Below are 23,159 nucleotides of genomic sequence, written 5' to 3'. Positions count from 1 at the left end.
AGCCTCTGCCAGACCAGAAAAGCATTCTATAAGTACAGTCTATCATTTACTATTTACTCACTCAGGTACACATGCCATCCCCTGTTACTCTGAAACTACATCTTCTCAGACAGAATGTACTTAAATAAAATTAGTCTGAACATACTTGGACACAAGTGTGTTTTATTTTACAGTGTGTTGAAATTTAAGAACGGATCAGTCACTCTAGGGCTTTCGTGTTTGTTACTGGTTCCAAGTGTAAAGCTACTGTGCTTTTACATTCTTATTGATTTGTGCCTGATTTTCATGTATTACTGTTGGTCTTACCAGTATTTCAGTTCATTATTTTATTGGTTTTCTGGACTCTAATTATATCATAGTATTTCTCTCATCTCTGTTAATTGAATGTGTTATAGTTGTCCAGATGGATGAAAGATTGAACTTGGTTGAAGTTGCTTCACTTCTTAGTATCTCTGACATACTGTAAACACGTGAAATGAATCATTAAAAAATGGAGTTGATTGAAAAGAGGTCACCAGAAACACAAGCAGAGCTGTACATGGTTTATTGCAAGATTGATAACATACAGACTATAAAAATACTCTTAATGAAACAGCATATATATACACAGAGTACCTGGTACATACTGTATCTGCATACTAATACAGTGACAGTGATCTTTTCAACAGATCAGAAACCACCTTTGGTGGGTAGAGGGAAGTAGTGTAGTAAAGCTACTTATTAGTTTAGCCTAGTCTAACCTCTCCCTAAACCTCATATTGATTTTACATTTCTTGTTATGTAAGAATTAAAGAAACAAGAAGCACTGTGGTAATCTGATTTTGTAGGGTGTATTTTTTAATTTTGGACAGAGCCAAACTATCTGTCTATAGAGCAATCGATCTAGAATGATCTATGTAAATATGAATATCCTTCTGAGCATGAAATGGTTCAATACAGTAAAGTTAGTGAGTAGTGGCACAAAATATTGAGTACCAGAATCTTCAGGATCATCTTTCAAAAACACATAAATGCACAGACATTTGGGACACCACAACAGTGGTCCATCAATGGTTGATCAGGACATGAGAAGATGGTCTCAAAAGGGCTGCTTCTGCACCATTAATGGCAACAACAGTTTGTCTCACAGCTTCTAATCTCACTATAAAGACCTAACAAGCATTATAGAATAGTTTAGTGTATTCACTGATAACTGTGTAGTCCACAGTCAGTGTTGTTTAAATTAAAAAAAAGTTGACCTATCGAACTTTGTACTTTGGTCACATACAGTACTTAACAGTCAGTAGACCTTTTATCCAAAACTAAGCAGAATAGGAAATGATGGAGGAAAAGATTACTAAAAATGTTCTAGAAAAGTGTATCAAAATAAATAACTGACTTTTCTCCTTTAGGACTAATCTCAGTCTATATTATACAAGTAAGCACCGATGGTAATGTAAGGTATGAGATTATTGCAAGTTGGCAGTTCTGATCTCTGGATATACATTCTTGTGTTAATATTTTACAGTGATATAGAAAGAAAGCAATGTGGTTTATTCTGTACATGACAAAACAATCCTGCTAACAATATTGTATTTATTGAAGTTGTGCACACCAACAAAATCAACAAAAACATACATAGAAATGTGTTATAGCCACTTGATTTGTGTGCAATAATGCTTCATAAGCCCAACAAGATAAGTAAAACCTATACCTGTAGAGAGAATAACATTTTAAAAAGCACAGTTAGAAGCAACATTATGAATGTAAAGCAGCCAACAGAAAAAAGCGAAGAATGACGTTCAAATCGAGAATGCCTGTTTTTGTGATATAGAGGTGGAATCCCTTCGGAGGAATTGCTTGTCCAGTAAAATCTGTTGATTGTTGAATGACTGAGTGTTAATGGAAGGTGTTCGCATTGGGTCGTATCATCATGGTCACTTTCTTCAGAGAATAAGCTCCACCCCTGAACTCAGCCCAGTAGACTCCATCTTGGTAGCGACTGCGGTAATGCCCACCGCGGTACCACACGCCGTTAAGGTTTGAATGAGCACAGGCGTTATACCACCATCCTCCCTTCTGGTAGTGGGCACAGTTACCTGGTGACACAAATAATCAAGTCAGACTCAATGGTATACATCTGATCTGGTCTTCTGCTGGATCAGGGTTAGGGTTGATCATCAATCAATGAGTCCAGCATTATTTTAATCAGATTTCTGCATAATTGGCATTTTTGTATTTTTCCATTAGAGCTGTGTTCCTCATTACTGCAATATTACTGCAATGCTTACTGCAGAGGTGAACTCACTAATAGTTCTTTTTTCTCTAATCTGGCATCAATGCTGGAGGAAAACTCATTTACTCTTTCTTCCGCTGTGTTCAGAGTTGCAGTGTTGTGCATACACTCTGAATGATAATAATACACTTACTGTGCAGAGTATATTTGCAGACGGCATTTAGGCTAGACGTTTGCATAGATGCTGATTTAAGCAAGCCAGCCAAGAAGCAGAGCTTATTCATATTCTGACAGTGTGTACATGCTTAGTTGATTTGAGGGCAATGCATTAGGATCGTTGAAATTAGCCAGACATTACCCGGGTGACTTGCTTGTCACATGGAAACCTCTGAATGCATACAAATGTTAACTTTCTGCATGCATGTTGTCAGTCAGAGGAAGAGCAGAACATTGGCATTTGGATGCATTTTGAGCGCAGCGAGCAGACACTGAATATGGGTGAACTGGTTTATTAAATGAAAATTCTATTATCCATATGGCTGCAGTGATCCTCTCAAAGTACAGAATATTTTTTCTGCATAATAAGCAGTAACATTCATAGAGTACTGAGTATCACTTTAAAATAAAACAGAACCACAAGAGAAAAAACCAAGAAACTACATTAGACAATGTATAGGTGTTCTTGCTAATGATTGTACATTCAACTGATGTGAATTTCAGTTTGAACAATTGTGACAGTTTTTCTGGAACAGCTTCTGACTAGAGTTTATATGGCACAACGTAAAATTCAGGGTGTTCTTGGGAACCAGGGACAAGATTTAACCTACTAGAACTTTTACATATAAATAAACGTCTAAAGCCCTTGCCAAATGAGTTCACACAATGCTGATTAAGCCTATCACCGCCAGGTCTGTATTTATTTCACAGTACATGGGATTTGACGTTCCTATGCTGGCCGAATGAATACATACTACTAGAGACTTCTGCTGCCTGAGGCAGCTAACTTCTACTTAGCTCTCTGCTAATTTAAAAAAAACCCCAACATTTTAAATATTTTTTTAGGCATAGACACCTTTATTCAGCAGTAGACAGACAGGAAACATGGGAGAGAGAGGGGGGTGTGACATGCAGCAATGGACCTCTGGCCGGGATTGGAGCCTGGGTCGGCTGCGTATGTGGCATGCGCTCTAACCAGTCGACCTGCTGTCTGCTAATTTGAATGAGAATAAAATAATTTGATTGCATGGCTCTTTTAGACTTTACAAGTCTGATTGGACTGAATGGATCAAATTCTGATAGTGATTTCACGGGGGGTTGTTTGAGACTCAAAACTATTTATCCACAGTTTCACAGCTGCTGCAGTAGTGACGGAGTGGGCTATGGCAAAGCCTATGATATAAGCATGTGCCGACAGTGTTTTTGTAATTACTCTCACTGCCAGAGGGGGAGACCAGTGTCCAGCACTTCTGCTTTAAGTGTCATCTGCTGAGCTGAGACATAAACCCTTCTAACAAATCCTGATCAGTGTAGGTACTATATGAGGTCCAAACAATAGCCTTAAGGGAAATCCTCACTTACAACCCTGTTGTCCTTTTCAAACAGCAGGTTGTATGGACCATCAGTTTGAATGAATGATGGATGCTTCAATAATGCGTTTCGATACTAGTTGGTATCGATTTATTTTGGTTGACACCTTTATGGTCTCAAGTACTGATACTCAACCCTATTGAATACACTGTTTTGTTTCAGTTTCTTATTTTGCCTCAATTCATTAATTTCAATTAAATATGATTTCTTTTGATGTGAGCAGAGGCTGCAGAAGCAGTCAATTGATTAACTCAAGACACACCTCTATTTACACCTCTGACTTTAGGAAAGTCTACCTTCATAGCTTTGTAAGTGCTTTATACCGTATATCTGTATGTCCGCTTTTTGAATCCATTTGTTATACCTGCAAGATATTTGGGTAGACGCAGCTTACACCCTGGACACGTCACCAGTCTGTCACAGTGGATATATCAACTCACCATTGTAGGTACACAACCCTGAATACAACTACTTATGATTTACATACCTTCATTCAATGAGAGGAATGGCATATACAGTATAAGGTTGTTTCTACTGATGCGACTGAGTGGGATGTATTGAATCGGATATCAAAACATCTGCAGTTCTTGCAAGTGAAAGCCTACCAATAGCTACATTCCACTCACCTGTGTAAGCATCATGGTCTCTGTCCAGTGTTGTAAACTGCTTGCCATTGTGCCAGGTAAGAGAGTCTCCAGCATTGCCATGGTATCGGCCCACCTTCAGCTTGTAGAAGTCAGTCTCAGCCTCCACACGGAAGCTGGCATACTCTGCGAAGGTCTTGCGTCCAGTCCAGTCTTCCAGGGTCACCAGAAGCTTATAGTTTCCCTGTTTAGTCAGCCAGTAGATGTTCTCTAGGCCTAACCAGTATTCACCATCAATGTTTCCAAACCCTTGCTGTGGTAGAAAAACAACATTGAATTGAGTCAGAAACAATCATTTCCTACCGTCTTGACACATGAATTAATGGGAAATGCCACAGTTATTCTTTTATTTTATGATTTACAAGAAAGAAGCTGTTATTCAGCCCCTTGGATTACTGCCTTTAAATTCCAGCAACAAACCACCCATGTTTTCCAGGCATTAGTGAAACACTGGTATGATGTCAGAACACGAGGCTCAAGCTGTGGCATAATGGCAGGACGTGTTTAAGATATTCTCCACTAGAGCTCACTGCGCCTGAATCCCTGGCTTCAATTACATAACACATGGATTAAATCAGGAGGGAGTTCTTGTCTCTGCCAAATGTGAGCGTGTAATTGGCTTCAAGTGCCTTCTTGACTCATTGAGGGTGGGTTGGGAATGATCCGGTTGGAGGACTTGGAAGTACTCTGTTGTGCTTCGGTCCTAAGTTTAAAGTACCGAGAAGAGTATTCACATTGGGACCTCCTCACTTCGTGCCGCAGGATGTTAATCTTTGGCCGCAAAATGTTTCAACCTGCACCCTCATTTACGTAACGTCGGGTTCCACGAGTAGTCACTAGAGAACACTACATCGTCTTTATATCACTGCATGGGCTGCAGCACTGAGAGCATGTTTAGTTCAGTTGCATTTGTTTCAGCTCTGCTGGTGTGATCTCATAGACTTCATATTGTTGAGTTTTTCTTGTGATTACTCACATATTACACAATGCATTGGGTTGGCCAGACAGTTTGCTCAGTTAAAGATGGATTTCAGCTGTGGGAGCCAAATGGCAGTTTTAGTTATTTCATCAGAGATATAACTGTATCAATCATTTATGATGCCCCTGTGGCAGTTTCACCCCTTCACCCCTTCACCCTTTCACATGCCCATAGCCGCTAAGGAAATTCATCAACTTCGTCACCTAGCTCCTGTTCGCTTTAGCAGTTCAGTTCCAATTCTGAATTGGCCAACTAGCAGGGGCTGCCAAGTGTTGGTGCTGTTTTCCATTGAGGAGGATGCATACCCAACCAATACACATCTGTCAGTCGTAGACTACCTCAAATGACTCAATTAGCCTCAACCCAAAACCCCATGGGAGCTGTAGTTTCTCAGCGCTTTGTGAAAATGACAAGAATTTCCACATTTAAATGGCAAGAAGTAGATATCCTTGTAGTTTGGCATATGAATAAAAACTGCCAATGTCATGTCTCAGTTTTAAAGAAATATTGATGTAAGATTTCCTGTATGACAAAACAGTGAAATATACAAGTGGAACAGACGCTAGTCTGGAAATTTACACAACTTTGGCTACAACCACTGATGACCAGTCAGCCTGCAGGGAGGCAGCCACAAAACCCCTGAAAGCCTTAAAGGCTGTCTTCACTGGAGATCCAGCCATGTTTTTCAGTCCGCCTCACACAGAACAGATCCACTTCATCTTGAGTCAATTGGCACTTCACTTGTGTAGCTGTAATCCAAAGCGTATTGTATTTTCTTCCACCTTGAGCATGTATCTACAGTACATTGATTGTGCTTGTGTCATTTAACCCAATAGGCTATTACATGACAACATATTATGAGAATTCCAGTCTGATAATTGACCTAAACCCAGGTATAAATGACCTGCAATTTACAATTATAATAAACTAACTGATTTGATACTGTCTTTATATCAGCATTTGATATTATCCATCACAACACGTAAGAAATGATAACGTTTCTCATTCAGTGTAGTTCAAGCAGTTATTTATGAGCCACAGACGTTTGGTATTTACTGGCATTGTTGAGAGCAGCATTCTGTTTTTTATATATTCTTTTTAACATAATCAGAGATTACAGTGATAGTTACTATGTTAGGCAGATGATGCACAATTGTACATATTTCTTTTATTGTCACTGTGATGCTAGTATACTGTATGCATTGGTTAAAATTGTTGGAATCTAAATGAGTAAAAGTGACAGTTTCTTTTGTGGGACACAAACCAGGAAATAAAGACACTGCATTCAATGTTAGGCTATTGGCACAAACTTTATAAAGTAAGTTTATGAACCATCTGTTTACTAGTCAACATCTGTGACTGTCATCCTTTCTGACATTCCTCTTTCTCATTCTTTAATATTCAGTTATCATAGCAGACCTTAAGGCTGTATAGTCTACTGTCCAGAATCAAACGTACATGTTGAACAGCTGTGGATGGTCTCCGCAAACTATTATTAGCCTCAGTCTTAAACTGTGGACTTTCTCCTAAAACATATCTCTATTATGTTGTGATTTACTCCATAGCCGGGAAACTGGCCCATTATGTCATAACTGATGTAATGTCTGTGCTGATGTCATTTTCCTCTTCAGTCTAACAGCAGGTGAATATCAGAGTTCTCCCCGGAATCTCAGAATGATTTATTATTTTTAACAGTATTAAAGTGTAGCAGTGTTTTTAGTTCTAGATTTAATTAAGAGCTATTATCAGTCAATGTAGTAAAATATGAAAGTGCATCTTAAGTTGAGTGGTATGAATATATATGGTTCTTAAAAAAAACCCCACTCTTGATTCTGTTTCACTTTAATGTTCAAAATAAAAGCTGCTCCCAAGTATGACATACTTGAAGGAAGATTCCACTAAAATTTACTGACCTGGAGGAAGGGTGGAATATTTAATATAATAGAATTAAAGTCGAACATTTACAAGAATTAAAGTCTGATGTTCTCTGACATTGTAAAGTCGCAAATTTGCAAGAAAAACAAAAGCTGGAAATGAGGTGTTTTTATTCTGCCAAACCGTCACCTCCCCTTACGCAACACTGGAGAGACATGGCTTATCTTTCATTATGTCTGCTGTGGAAGAACTGATCAAATTGTACTTTTCAGTTGGGATCACCATGTCATCCTAAGCATCAGGACTTTGAAAAGACATTACAAGAAACTGGGCCTTTTTCAGGGAAAGGCGATTCCCAAAAGGCGATAGCTTTTGTTGACTAGGATCTGCAACAAACCAGGCAGATGCTGATCGTTGGTTACATCTACGAGCTGTTCAAATGGGTTTTGTGGTCCAGCAAGACACCATATGCCAAATTATCAAATGAATCCATCCTAAAGGTGGATTGAAAAAAGTTTTTTTTTCCTCACTGATTTGCCACATTTTAACATCAGAGAATATCCGATTTTTTTTCTTGTAAATTCACGACTTCAACCTCAGCAAAGTCAGTCAGTTTTATTTTGGTTGGTCATGGCCCTAATATACCTTCATAAACTCAGTGCCTGGGTTACAAACTAGGAGGTCTTTGAAAGAAACATACAGAGTGAATAATGAAAGGCACTCATTGGGAAATGTAAGGTCCAGTGTCACCAAACTAAAACAGTAAAATGCTCAAGTGTTGGAGTACTTCTTCAACTACATTTTTGTTTCACCCTTGCTTATCTAGTTTTACGTTGGCCTCCTCCTTCCTCATAAGGAAGATCATTGTTTTCTTAGGGGCAAAGGAGGGAGGAGAGTTTAGTATTTACTTCATTTTCACTCCTGTACCATCACAGCAACATCCTTCTTAGCTCGTAGCAATTCTTAGCTGTTCTATTAAAGATGAAACTGTCAGTTGGTGAGTCCACTCTGTTGGTCCAGACTGAAATCTCTCAACACTTATTAGACGGATTTCCATGACATTTTCCCCATGGTTTCAGCTGCCATGAGGTTGACATTTAGGCTTTTAGTGAAATATTTGGACTATTACTCAACTATGGGTGTCATGGTTCTGTCACAGTCTGGCTCTGTATCCCCCCCACCAGTCCACCAGATGTCATCACTCTTTTTCTGCCCCGTTTAAGACTGGACTGAGTAGGAAGAAGGACACATAAGAGAGGTTGCAGATTATATTTATGAACCACTTGAGATACTGCTGCTTTCTACATTGACTCTCCTTGGAACTAAGTGCTCAAGTGAAGTCTTTTTGGTGGGATGATGTTACATGCAGCCTTAATTTGCAGGCTCTGCTTGACAGACTGATTTATTCATGTGTTTGTTAACAACAATATATGCTGATGTTTATTTGACAGTGTGTACTTGTTGTGTCTTATGCACTTAAGTCGTGTTTATATGAGTTCTAGGACAGTTTGTGCATGCTTATATTGAATTCTTTTTTTTTGGTTTTCTGTTTCCCCTCTGTGTTCCTGAGCTCCACACCTGCCCTGCATCAGTCTTGTTAGCATTGCCCTCCTCCCTGAGTCTTCCCCAGCCAATCAGCTCCAAGCCTGCCCTTGTATCTTACCACCCGTTCCTTGTTGTTTCATTAGTTCAGTTTGTGCTAAAGTTCTGTTTTTTTTTATTTCAGTCTTATTAGATCCATTGCTTGCTGTGTTTATTCAGTCCTTTTTATTCAGTTGTGCTTTACCTGCACCTGAGCCAGTATAAAGAAGTTATTATATGGTTTCCTACATTTGGGGTCTACCTGCTCCACTTCACATAACATTGAAATTGCCTAAGAGAGGGAATTTCAACCCTAACCCTAACCTTAAGAGATTAATCCTGGTGACTTTTGTGATCACTCCACATATCCTGTGAAATATCTACAGAATTTCACACATGAGTTTGACATTCATATTTCCCAAACAATGTACCCTGATGAGATCAGTGATTACTCTGACCCCTTACCCCACCTCCTCAGTCGCACCGAGCCTATCATATCCAGGCCTCACTCAGACCAACAAAGCCCTGGAAAAAATGCTGCCACCTCATTCTCAATTTGCAAGTGGGTTTCAAAATTGTAACCTGGCTCAACTTTTGTAACAAAACATGATGTCATCCAGCACGAGACTGTGCTAGCCAATCACACACACATTCTGAACTGAGTGAACTCAGTATGAAAGATCAGATGGTTGCCACTGAATTGTAAAATCCTGTCTAAAAGTATTTGGTGTCTTTAAACTCATGTATCTGTCAGAACTGGACTTGATGAATAATATTTAATGTCTCAGCATTACCTAAAGCCAAACACCCCCATCTATAGTCATGCAGCCCCCTATGTTGTTTTAACATAGGTTTGATTTTGGTCTGGACCCCTCTTATTGTTTTGGGAGATGGAACTATGAGATTGGTGAATTTGGTGCCTCAGTTGTACTTTGTAATAAGTGCTAAGTAGCTAATGTTAGTATGGTAACACACTAAAGTAAGGGTTAGGTTTACAGTATGTTACCATTGTGATTGTGAGCATGATATCATAATGTTTCAATCATTAAGCTCCATGTACAGTCTCACAGAGCTGCTGGTGTGGCTGTAATCTATTAGCTTGTTTGAAAGAATGATTTTGATATCTGATACCAGAACGATCTAGAAGGCACATACTGTAGAACCTTTTATAATTCTCGTTCAGATCCTCATTAGTACCTTGTACGTATCCCAGTTTCTAAAAAAGTTGACAGAGCCATCTTGGCGTCTCTGGATGACGGTCCAACCACCAGGGTCGTGTCTCTGGTCGCACCAAACCTGCATGAGGCGGTTGCTGTTTTCTGGTTTCAGGAGGTACATGCCACTGGCAGAGTATCCAGCCTCCAGGGCGTCCAGACAGTCTTTGAATGGACCTGCAGGAGAAAGGCAGCAGTGACTAACAAAGCCGTATACTGTATGTACCATCTAAAGGTTTTCATGGCTGGAATTCATTTTCACTAACGCACTTTCATTATTAGTCTTATAATACTAACAATGTGTGCAAGTAACAGACACTGCAACATCAAATAGAATATTAAAACATATGGAAAGAAAGCTCCTGGAAAAGTGAAGTCACTGTGTTTTACATGTGCCAGATATGACAAATGCTTTCCAGGCCATAGCTGTGTCTCCGTGATGCTGGCAGCAGCAAACATTATCATGAGCCAGAAAGAGAGGACACATTTAAATGCACTTTATTCACATCTCATCATTCCATTATGTGCAGGGGGTTAATGTTGCATCCGCCCACCTCGAAGCTTAGAAAGCTTTGTGTTTGCAGCCTTCATACTACAATTCTGTGTGTGTGTGTGTGTGTGTGTGTGTGTGTGTGTGTGTGTGTGTGTGTGTGTGTGTGTGTGTGTGTGTGTGTGTGTGTGTGTGTGTGTGTGTGTGTGTGTGTGTGTGTGTGTGTGTGTGTGTGTGTGTGTGAAGGTTAAACATTAGAGGGTATAGAGTATGATTATAAGCAGAGGTCAGGGTGATGGATGTAGAGTAGTGTCCAACATCACATACATGGTCACATACAAGGTATTAGCCACAATTCTGTACTGTAAGATTTGATATAGTTGTTTATTTTACACAACTGTTAAATGTAGAAACCCTGTCCTTGTCCTAAGTCATAATAGACATTTGAAGCAGGATAAAAGTGTCTCTTTCATTTCTGCAAATCAATGCATATATTAACTAACATAACTATTGGACTACATTTTGGGGAAAGAAGGCTTGCACTGGGTGAATTTCATCACACCCCCAGTTTAATTTTCCTTTTGAAAGTGCAGAATTTTACACTCAACAAAATGTAAATTATGAATCTCCTGGTAGATTTGGCTTTGAAAATAATAAATCAAGTTTCATATATTTCAAGTAACACCCATCATCATAATTAGAGTTTTGTTGTTTGTTCACTGTTTATTTTGGGGGGAGTTAAAAAAAAAATCAATCTAAATGTCACTGTATGACAGTCCTTCCATCCTTCAGCAAGTTTGTTCTAAAAAACTATGTCCTCATTAAATTACATTATGATTGTATATATCAATTATTTATGGTGAAACTGTGATTATGATTTTTTCAATATGTTTAATCCTTCTAGTATTTTATTGATTTCTAAATCAATACTTAATCTATAAAATGTTGAAATTCTGAAAAATGTTCCATCACAATTTACTTAATTTTGAGGTGTTTAATGTACAAATGTATGGCTCACTTAAATTAAGTCATAATAGCATTAACTGAACCTACACTAAGTGACACAAGGAACACGTCTGCATGTGTGTTAACCAACACTGCCATGTATATATCTGTACAGTTCTTTGTCCTTTTATTGTCTTTTCATTTTTTTTCTCTTATGTTTATTTTATTGATATGGACCTGTGGATGAAAATAAAGTTTCTTCTTCTTTTTCTTAAACCCAAGATGACAACTTAAATTCTAACCAACAGTCCAAAATCCACAACACATTCAGCTTCCTAATACATAAAATAAATAAAAGCAGCTGAAGTGTAAACTACTGATTGTTGAGGATTTTTCTTGAAAAATGAACAGTAAATAAAATGAATAAATATTTGCTGATTAATTTTCTGTCAGTCAACTAAAATAATTGATAGGCCAATCACGTCAGCTGTGCATCATTGACTTAAACCATCCCTTTTGAATTTAAAAAATTCTAAAGAATTTGAATGCATGTCACATGCAATTAGGTGAAAGTCAGAAATTAATTTGTTTTGATGCCCTCACTTCTAATATTTTGTGACATCTGTTTTGGAGAAGTTTGTCCCTTTTCCTTCTGGATGGAAAATCTGTGGACTGACTGGACATAAAATCTGTTTTTTTGCAGCAGCCACCATCAGCGCTGATTTAGAAAGGACTGTCAATGTAGGTCAGCATTACTCATCTGAGCCAAAACTGCCCCGAAAGATTTCTCCTTTAGGGTTCCTATATCATATCACATCATACCATATCATATCATTTCCATACTGTATCAAGTCACATAAGTTATTAAATAATAAGTTCCTTCTTTCAATAATTTAAGCGCCACTGTTGTGTCTGTTTTAAGTTTCTGACCATCTTTCCATACAGCTCTGGTAAATTAAACCAAATAATTATGATAAGAAAAGCAGAAAAGCTGTTTGAGTGTTGGGTGACATTTTTGTATTATCATGGGAGAGTTAATTGTGAGCCTTCGTTTTGCTCCACACATCAGCTAAGGCCATTGAAGCTAAAGTGTGTGTAATTTAAACTCATGTACTCACCAGAGGGCTCGTTTGTAAAGCTGTATGTAGCGCTTGGCATTGTGGGAAGTGGAGGCGGTAATGCTTTGGAGTTCTGGTCATTCTGTATCTCATTAGTCATGGGGTTGCTGGTGTGGCGGGTGTAGGTGGGTGGATGAAAGGGTCTGTAGCCTCCGCCTCCAGGAGACACTGCAGGTCTCTGTAGGGGAGGCTGAGGGATGACTGGAGGTTGTGGACGGACAGGACGGATCCTCTCCACCACCTCTCTACTTCCCTGCACCACACCGTACGAGTATCCTCCCCTCTTACAGTGCTCCTCCAACTGCACCAGCAGAGCACTCTGGTTGCTTGCGAGTAACGACAGATGCTGGTACTTATGTTCCAGGTCGCGGTAGCGTGAAGCTAGCCTCCCCATCTCATTTGTGTGGTTGAGCACCCGGGTCTCCAGCTGTGACACCTCCAGAGCATTGTCCCGTTTGCGGATAATCTCGTGCAGCAGCTGCATGTAGAGCTGCGTAACACGGGAGTTCATGTTGCGGCTTTCTTTGCGCAGCAGCTTGACCTCGTTGACCACGCCTCCGTCTACTTCTACCAACTGCTGCAGAGCCTCAATCTGCCGTCGCTGCTTCTGCAACTCGCTGTTGAGCAGCTCCAGCTCCTGCTTATTGACCCGGTTCTCCAGCAGGGCCTCAGGCTCTTTGGAGTTCACACAGATAGCCCCGTTATTCTTCTGCTGAGGCACAATGAAGGTGTAAGAGCATTTGTCTGTTTGGGTGGCACTGTGGTCAACCACAGCACGTTTTTCACGTGGCGCATAGAGGTATTCTCTCTCCAGCACGTCATCACTGCTCCCGATCTCCTGGGTGTCTCCCTGGAGAGATGACTCTGGTCCAGAGAGCAACAAGAGCACCAGCAAAACCACCACAGGCAGAATCATAGTGCAGTCCTGCTGCACCCCAACTAAGATGATTTCTGAGGATGAAAGGGAAAAGGTCATCATTAAAGGTTTATTCTCACATCCGTTTCTATGGTAATAGTATGGTAGTGATAGTTCAAGGCCAGTATTATTGTATGAGTTTTGTAGATACTTGGTGGTCATCCTTAGTATTGTGCATAGTGCCTTCAGGTGCTTAAAGCTATATCATCTGTTTTTTGGTTTTTATTTTTTTGTTTGGCCACTTGGTAGCAACAGAACAAGCTGAAAACTGTGACTCACTTGACAAACATGGTAGAGATCAGTTTCTTATTTACACATCTAACATTCACTTTCAATCATTGGTCTGGAAACAATTCAAGCTTTGACTTTTAGCTCTTTTTTGGTATCCACCAGCTCCTGAAAAACTATAACAAATAATAATTCTTTTAACATGTATTGATAAGTGTCCAACCATTGTATTAGTAGAATGTATGTCCACTTCTTAAACTATATTCCATTCAAATGTCCTGCCACACAAATTGCGTCCCATTGTGTTGTCCATACAATATCCAGTCATGGTTTTTGTAGTCATGTTTAGATCAGGATTTCCTAACCTTGAGCCCCAGATTAGTACCGTATGGAAATCATAGCAACCGGGTTGCCATAGAGGCACTGCATCTATAGCATTTTTATTTTAGAACTGATGATATGAATGGTGACAATACAGTAGACATCCCATCAATAAATGTTTTAGGAGGGCTTGTTGGATGGTCAGATTGCTTCCTAACCCTCATCTCTATGATGGCAAACCTTTCAGTCTGCTTTCTAGTGTAGACGTTGTTATAAACTATACGATCTGATTTTGACTTACTAATGAAGTAGTTAAGATTTAGCAAAACCGACCCTAAGAGCAACTTCGGTGCTTCTCGTCATAGACTCTTAAAGTGTGTGGGACTCTACTGGACAGACAAACAGACTTCTTTCCAAAGACATATCCTCATTTGGTGGAACAGTACTGGGCTTTTTGTTCTGCTGTATGCACTTCCAGTTGAAACGTAGTTATTTTCTCAATAGCACTCTACTTTAGTAACTGCCAAATTTGATTGCTCCATTACTTATCATTTGTAAACTATTAGAGATAAGAAAGTAATCATAGACACCCACAAAGTCAAATTCATGCTTAAATTGACCCTGACTTAATCCCAGTGAAATAATCAGTCCATTTTACAAAGACCAGACACCAGTCAAAAGCCATATCTCTCTCCTTCTCTTGAATGAGAAAGTGTGACTAAACTTTTGACTGGTACTATGTGACTAAGAAGGCTTTCTCAAGCAAATATCTTTATTGTTTCCAGTCTTGGCTGGAAGCTCGTATAATGGCATGCCGTGTGATGATGTTTCCCTTGGTCTTGGGATAAAAAATTCTATCACAGCATTGGAATGTTCAATAATACAAAGCACAAAAATGACTATCCCCTGACAATATCAGTGTTATCTTCGATTGTTGGAGATGGGAGTTACTACGTCATGACATGTTCTGCCAACTCCTGCAGCAGCCTCTCCAGCCCCGTCACTGTTAATGGACTTCATTCATTTTCCCAGAACACTTCAGCAAAGGTTTTTCTCAATTTTGCTCAATTTTGCTCTTGGTCCATGATGGCCTCTATGACTAAGTTATTATCTTTAACCCTTTTCAACAGAAGGAAACCTTTCCCTGGAACTTTATTATGGTACTAAAGAACACTTGAGTATATGTTCACTTTTAGATCCCTGCTCTACAGGTAGTAGTTTGTGATGGCACAGCAACTCTTTGTATTACTGATTGATGCATACCAATGTTTCATCCAAAAATGACACAAGCCTCATATTTGTTATAGTATGCTATCTCTCTAAATTCCCTGGACTTCACAGTCCTTCAGAATCTGCCAAGATCTTTTAGTTCATGAATAGCTCCAGACTTGTTTAGTCTTTTGCCATCCCATCAACTTTCAAGAGTACTGGCAAATGACAAAATCACATGGACAGTACATGAGTTTGCCCTTAGGGATTATTTGTTAAAATGCTCCCTTGTTTAAATAAAGGAAATGTCTATTAATTACTTAATTGCATAAATAAATACTAACAGATACAGTAACTATTTACACAGTATAAAGATTAAATGATTCTATGATTTGTGTTGGTTTTACTAAGAATAGAACAAATGATTGAATGAAATAAATAATATTCATTCACCGCTATCACTCATGACATTGCCCCTTTACAGTCTAACCCTCTTCTTCTATTGTAACACTGTATTCATATCCTCTCTTCATATGCAAACTAAGAATTAATACAATATGTGTTGCCCCTCAGAGACCAATTGTCATTAAACACAACAGAGCTTGTTTTGAGTGTTTCCAAGGTTGTTAATGAAACTTGATTGACATTTATACAATTGTAAAAATGGAAAGTGGATAAACATGAAACAGGAAGTTCAGACTGAGACTGATTATAGTGGGTGTAAACTATATTGGAGCCAATCCAAGCTTCTGTTCTGCTGCATCTAAGAGATGAAGCTTGTATTATTTCCCAAAGGCCTGTACTGTGCTGCAGTGTTTTAAAAGCATGTGGTCTTCACATTTTACAAGCCAGCTGTGCTTCAAACTGAACATTTTTCCTCAGACTTTCATTTCTTAGACTTGTCTTACTGAAAATGTACCTATAGCTCACATATCATTACCATATTACACTGCAAACTGGAGCCTTTTATTGTTCACTATACTGACATCATAGGTGTGTGAGCCAATTAACACACAGCCTCTGCATCAGTTTGATCATATGTCACATATCTCACAGCTGCTCTGCAATGGAGCTCAAGATGTCTTACTTTACAGCTGGTAGCCATACATTCAACCTGCTGCTGCTACTGGCAGATGATAAAGAAAAGTGATATTCACTCTGAAGAAGTTGTGATTGGTTTTGACTGACAGGATGATGTGATATGGACGTATACACACATAAACACTCTAACTGACACTCACAACTTTACGTTCATTCGTTTAAACTGTCATTTGCAGGATTATATTAGAGCCACGTCAGCATAAAGCTCACGATGCTGCCTCCAGCGCCAAGCTTGAAACACTGCTTTAATCGCTGCTGATCCAAGCATTTTCTGTCTTCTTAATGCCATTTATGGCCTCTATTTGTGCACATATTGAGCAAATTAAACTCAGCTCCCTTCCTTTTTTCTCAGGGTTTTTTAATCATACTTTAGCAGCTTTTTTGGCTGTGTTGCATCTCATCCTCACAGTACCAAATCATCATCAGCGCTGGTGGAGCTGCTTGTTGGCTGCAATATTAGAAAGTTTTTGAGAAGAATATGTTTTTACTTTGGAGTGGAGTGAGGTCTCCAGCTTATACAATGGAAAGCACAAGGACATTTACTGTTTCCAGCATGAGATTGGTGATTTGTATCTGAACTTCTCTACAAAGTGTTTCGATTCACACAATTTGAGTTGATTTGTGAATCCTGATTTTTATGAGGAGGTGATGTCAATGTTTAGCACATAAACTTAATTGTGTGCATAAAATAGCTCCATAGACTAGTCTGGGTTTAAAGTTGTCAGTATTATTTGCAGGTTCGACTTTCTCACAGATTGGTATCATATGTGGGCCGATAGGTAACGAGCAGAGATGTCAAAGATACTGTATGATTGAGGTTATTTGGGAACAGTGTCTCCATTCCATAGTTTATCCACCAGACAGCACTGACCAGCTGACTTTTAAAATTGTAAAATATTTCACTAATAACCAACCCTCAGAGTGCTTTACCAAAATGTTTAGTTATGTTGCCTTATATTCATATTACACCATTTAACTGTAAAAATATTGTACATATTTTTAACCCTTACATACTGTTCATAATCTGATTTGTAATTAGTCTCTATAGCAACTCACATTCATAAATTCCCCATCAGTCATTAATACAGGTTAATGACTGATGACATACAGATGTTTGATTTTTTTAATAAACACACGTCATATTTGTACATTTGCATATAAATAAATGTGTATCAGCTGCACAAAAAAAGGGATTTTATTCCCATGTGTGTAAACTGTGGGTCACATTAGGTACAGTCCGACTAGGAAAAATGTGTATAAGATGTTTTTACAGCTCTCAAATGTAAAAACGGGTCAAATTTGACCCCCTAACAGTATGTAAGGGTTAAAATAGAAAGTTTGGTCACAAAGCACAGGATCCTTCATTTACCACAATGCAACATGGTCCAGTATATACACACTCCCTTTAAACTTCACACCTCCACTTTGTTAAACAGACTTTCTGTTACAATGTTTTGTCTCCGAGCCCAAGCCGATTTCACCCTGATCACATCATCAGGATTATTTTCTCATCCTCGACAAAAGCTCCTCCACAGCTGCTGGAAGGGATTAGAACCTCTGCCACTGTACTTCTCCCCAAAGATGAGTAATTTGAAGCTTCCTGCGTGAAATCGGTGAAGTGTCCATTTAATAATGGAGTATTTGTCGGCTTCTGGAAGACATGTCAGAGGCTCAAATCACTGATCACCGAGTTTGCTGAGCTATTCCAGGCTCATTCCTCTAGTTCAGGGGTGTCAAACATGCGGCCCATGGGCCAGAACCGGCCCGCTGAGGGTTCCAATCTGGCCCACTTTCCTTCCTGTGTTCTTTTCCTTCCTTCCATCTGTCCTTCCTTCCTACCTTCCTTTTTTCATTTCTTCGTTCCTTCCTTCCTGTCTTCCCTCCATCTGTCCTTCCTCCCTAGCTTCCTTTTTTCCTTTCTTCGTTCCTTCCTTCCTGTCTTCCTTCCATCTGTCCTTCCTCCCTACCTTCCTTTTTTCCTTTCTTCGTTCCTTCCATCTGTCTTTCCTTCCTTCCTTCCTTCCTTCCATCTTTTTAACGATCCAGCCCACATGAGATCAAATTGGTCTGTATGTGGCCCTTGAATTAAAATGAGTTTGACACCTCTGCTCTAGTTGAAAGAAATAGTTTAATTAGTCTCCCATGCACAAAAAAGAGTGTGTAATAGTTTATGTAATAAGACAACTTTATTGTCAGTTATATTTAAATATTAAACATTTAAAGTGTTGTTCTGCATAGAGATTGATTGGTGCATTTTAAGGAGCGCTGCAGTAGTCTGTGCTCTAATGGAGATGAATAGCTCATTTCCTGCTCTCTGCTGAACATGACATGAAGTAATCCAGCTCGGCCCTGAACAGGAAGACATCACAGCCCAACAGACAATCACACATGACTTTTTTATTTTCATACTTTTTATTTTTTTTTAATCTCATATTTTTCTTTCTCTGACTTATATAGTGGGTTTGTACTCATAAACGCTGAAGGAAAAGTTTGTCAGTGAAGCACACGTGTTTACCATTATTCACTGGCAAGCGTGCGTGTGTATGTGTTTATCAGTGGTCATTACATGGCTAGACGTCTCAGCAGCCAGCAAAGCCTCGCAAACCTTCACGCACACATACGCACACACGCACACATACACACCTCGAGAGATGATAGTGAAGCCTGTCCGTAGCAGCAGGCTTCACTGGGAAATGCAGCGTGAACCCCATAAAATCAGCCCAGACACAGATCACCATCTGTCAGGCAAACGTGGAAAAGGTGCCAGCAGACACGTATATACGACCACACAGAGAACAAACGCAGCTCTCTGTGGTGAACGTCACAATCATTTAGCACACAAAAGCCATTTAATCCATTTTTCACGCATGCTTTATCCTTCCTCGTCTACCGCCACTCTCTTTCTATCTTTGTCACTGTGTCTGTTTGTGGCTCTCATTCACAGTCACACACACACACGTACACACAAACACACACACAGAGCAGGAACAGTTGCTGGTGACTGCGACTCGTCTGGCTACAAAGGCATGACAGGCCTGCAGTGATCTGAAAAGCACAGAGACACCCGGCTCTCCTCATTCAGCAGATTTGGTTTAGATGGCTGGTGACTAATGATTAACTTGAAGAAGCAGTTCATCTGAATGAATCCGCTCACGTTCTCTTTGTCTAACATTAGCTGAATTACACTGGTGGAGTAGATTGTAACAGAACTATCCTTTAATTAGTCTTACTTAGTTTGTTGGTTTGTTGCATTATAACCAGAAGTCAGCATGTACTGTAACATGTAACATGGTACAGTTTGATTCTGCAGAAGGAGCCGAGCCACTCACCCTATGATGCAAAAACATGAGTGAACCACAGCAGAGGAGGAAGGAGCAGCAGCACAATGCTTTGTTATTATACTAATATCCAGCAGCTTTGAATTAACTTGAAGTAGTTTTTCCTCCTTGTCCCAAATGATCTCATACAGGTTAGTCATCATTTAATGCTGGGTACGCTCCATGCCTGCTGTACAACCTGACTAGTGCTACATATTTGAGCTTGATATTGATATTAAAAAAATATTTTTTAATTGTTATCTCCTCATATATAGCCAAATGCATATTAATACATTGTTGCCACTGTGCTAAACCTTGTCTGCACATTTATAAACAGAAAAGGCACATATGCAAAATCATTGCAATTTTAAATGACAGCATTAAAACAAAATGCAATGATGCCCGTATGAATGGAGTGTTTTAGCATTTGAAAGCAGCAGAACAAGCAGATAACAAAGCACTGACATATTGTCATATATATCATTCCATTCATATTATCGGCTGATATAGGACTATCACATATATATCAGTATCGATGTACATGTGTTGCTTGATACTGTATGTCAATATTTTTAAAATTCTTTAAAGTTACATAGGCAACGTTTTATTTATATTTGATTTATTTTTTTAAGTTTGATATATATGCACGTTTTTTGTTGTTTTTTTTATTAATAGTTATTGATGATTATTAAATTCCCAGTAAAGTTCACTCTTTGTGTTTACTGACCTTACCTTCAGTAAGGTTGATTCCTTAACAGAATTTTTTTACTCCCTAATATCAGTATCGACATTGGTCCCAAAAATCCATTATGGGTCTTTACAGCCAACCTGGATTCATGTTTTTCCTCAGCTGGTGAGTGTAAGTCCAATCCTCCCTCTGCTTTTGCTTTTTAGCTCTGGTTTGGTCTCCTCCACCTCAAAGAAAAGCTTCTAAATGCTTCACCAGATAGTCTCTAACTTTATCTGCCTGCTGTTTGGTGCTGAGCAGGTAGTTTACAGTGGATTCAGAGAGAGGGTTTAAACTGCTGCCTGCTGCTGCAGTTTGATGAGAGCTCTGAGCACTGACACTGAACCAGAGCTGCTTTTAAAAATCAAAACAATGAGCTGAAAGACAGTTAATCGCTCCGTATAGCTGAGAGGAATTGCAGACCATTTTGACCCATTGTGATTGGGACATTTTACAGTGTAACAGACTTTGTTATTTCAGATCTTACATATACTGTTACTGATCAGCTGACATAACAGCCAGTATTGATATGTGAGCGCAGCAGGAGTTAATGACATTTGTGAGGCTTCAGTCGTCAGTTTTCTGGACAGCGCTGAAAGATCCTAAAAGGTTTGACCGTCATGGATTATTCCATTCTGCTCATAAAGCTCAATATAAAAAAAACACAATGGGACACATGGGGAATTCCTCATTTTTCAATGTTCTCAAATACCAGAAGTCAGTGTTGGACATTTGCAGATCATATTGAGCAGTCCCAGCTGCACCTGGATTTCTTCTGTCACCCGCTAAATTTATGGTGAGCTTCTGTTAAGTGCACTGTAAAAAAAACACTTAAATACTTCCAGCAAAAAAAGAAAGACTGACTATGCTGTTTTCAAATTTGAAGTTAAAATTGAACCAGAACTAAAAAGTTGTCTTTAAAGTTGTTCTTTAGTTGTTCCAAAATAAACACTTGCTGAGTCAGCTAAACTGAATGTAAGATTGAGAAAATTGAGATTGAGCGATAGATTTAAGAGTTAATTGTTAAACCTTTTGACTACATAAAAAAACACTTGATACACTTTTTACTAATTGAATTTACATACAGTCTCTCTGCTCCTGACTGTAAACAGTCATGGATGAGAAAGTTCAACCCCTTTAACTAACTCATGCTGCGCAGCAAAACTTTGATGAAACTCCCACAACTTGAACTTTAAATGAAGATTAATTTTTTTTCAAAGATACAACATCTGTCTGGCTGAGAAATGATGCTCAAGAAGTAAGAAAAGTCTTAATATTTCACTCAGTATGCTCATGATATTAACTTAAAGGCCAATATAGAGTGTATAATGTCAGGTCAGATTAATGCTCCACTCACCTCCACTTGTCTTTGTGTCTTTATATCACTTGCCTTCCTGGCAAGTTTGATTCCAAGTCCTCACCAGTCACAGTCATTCCTCTCTTTGTCTTTTATTTTGTCTTCATATTATTTCCTTCACCTGCTGTATGAATCAATCCTCTGTAGACACCACCAGGAAATCACTCCAACTGTGATGACGTCCTTAATTGTCCAACAAACAGCCGGAGCTTCAGTCATGTGCAGCAGAGAGGACTTTTTCCACCTTTTTGTCAAGTGATGAGTCCTAAACTGGGAGCTGCCCCTCTATCACGCTTGTTACTCAGAGTGTGTTTCTCTTCCTCCCAGAGTCTGACCTCTCTCTGTCTTCCTGCCATCACCAGTGAGATACTTACTGTTGCTTGAAATAATTAAGCTGTGAGGCACGGCAACGTCCCTTTCCCCTCCCCTTTAAAAAAAAAAAAAAAAAAAAAAAAAAAAGAGAGAGAGAGAGAGATCATGGAGGCATTGGAGGCTCCCTGTCCCCCCACCTAAACCCTTGTCCCCTGCAGCCCCCCCTGAATCTCTCAGTCCCACAGTCCTCCTTTTTTTTTTTTTTTTTTTTTCCACTGCTGTCCTCCAGATAGCCCAGGACTCCCTCTGTGGAGGAGGCTGGGAGAGTCGACCAGCTGCACATGTCAGCAGTTGCATGTGTTGCAGGCTAAGGTCACAGGTTTTAGAGCATGTGGATCTTGACCTGTACATACAGACGGTCGCTACGGGAAACACACTGTTTGTCTTTCCTCTGTTTCAGCAGCACACTCTTAAAAGGATTGCATCTTTCTTTTTTTCTTAATATTATCCCAAGTATTTTAAACACTTCCAAATGATCAATATGCAATACACACACAGGAACTGATATGCACCCATATTTTATACTTTACATATTTTTATATGCTTATGTGTTTTAATATAATTTAATTATTCTATGGATTCTATGGATCTTATGTTATTTCTGTCTACTGTATGTCTATTATTGGTGAGCCAAAGACAATTTTCCACCATGATGGACAATAAAATTCTATTCTATTCTGTTGTTTGCTATTTTATTCTATTCTATTGTTTTATTTTCTATTCTGTGTTCTATTCTATTTTATTCTATTTTATTCTATCATATTTTTATAACATAATATATAATGAGAGGAAGAAAACAGTTTCTAATGTGTATAAGTGTGAGTGAGTATTTTCTCATGTCAGAGGTTGACTTATATCTGAGCCACTGTTGCTAGGAGACATGCTCTCTACTTCTGTAGTGTGCTGCTAATTAGAAAATGTCACACTATATATATCTGAACCTGAACTACATATTTTATCTTT

General features: G+C 39.0%; 2 protein-coding genes across 4 annotated transcripts in view; one reads left to right on the top strand and one right to left on the bottom strand.

Moving 5' to 3' along the window:
* The window catches only part of LOC128379726 (ras-specific guanine nucleotide-releasing factor RalGPS1-like), a 152,676-nt gene that overhangs the window by 68,875 nt on the left and 60,642 nt on the right, over positions 1-23,159 (top strand). The window lies entirely within an intron of this gene.
* Positions 1,645-21,883, bottom strand: angptl2a (angiopoietin-like 2a). Its single transcript, XM_053339354.1, has 5 exons — positions 21,825-21,883; positions 12,649-13,599; positions 10,079-10,272; positions 4,429-4,699; positions 1,645-2,078 (listed from the first exon to the last, which is right to left on the bottom strand). Exons 2-5 carry the CDS (start codon positions 13,562-13,564, stop codon positions 1,879-1,881), a joined length of 1,581 nt encoding a protein of 526 aa, XP_053195329.1. The 5' UTR covers positions 13,565-13,599; positions 21,825-21,883; the 3' UTR covers positions 1,645-1,878.

Source organism: Scomber japonicus, chromosome 19 (assembly GCF_027409825.1).
Source record: "Scomber japonicus isolate fScoJap1 chromosome 19, fScoJap1.pri, whole genome shotgun sequence".
Taxonomy (NCBI): domain Eukaryota; kingdom Metazoa; phylum Chordata; class Actinopteri; order Scombriformes; family Scombridae; genus Scomber; species Scomber japonicus.
The sequence above is the reverse complement of the archived record's forward strand: the minus strand, read 5'-3'. Positions and strand labels throughout refer to the sequence as shown.

Bases quoted from the DNA above. Each gene is read 5' to 3' on its own strand.
- angptl2a (XM_053339354.1), bottom strand. From the start codon at position 13,564: ATGATTCTGCCTGTGGTGGTTTTGCTGGTGCTCTTGTTGCTCTCTGGA. The intron at 4,700-10,078 runs GTACTAATGAGG...TTTCTACCACAG, and splicing joins GAAACTGGGATACGTACAAG to CAAGGGTTTGGAAACATTGA. The intron at 2,079-4,428 runs GTGAGTGGAATG...TTGTGTCACCAG, and splicing joins AGACCATGATGCTTACACAG to GTAACTGTGCCCACTACCAG.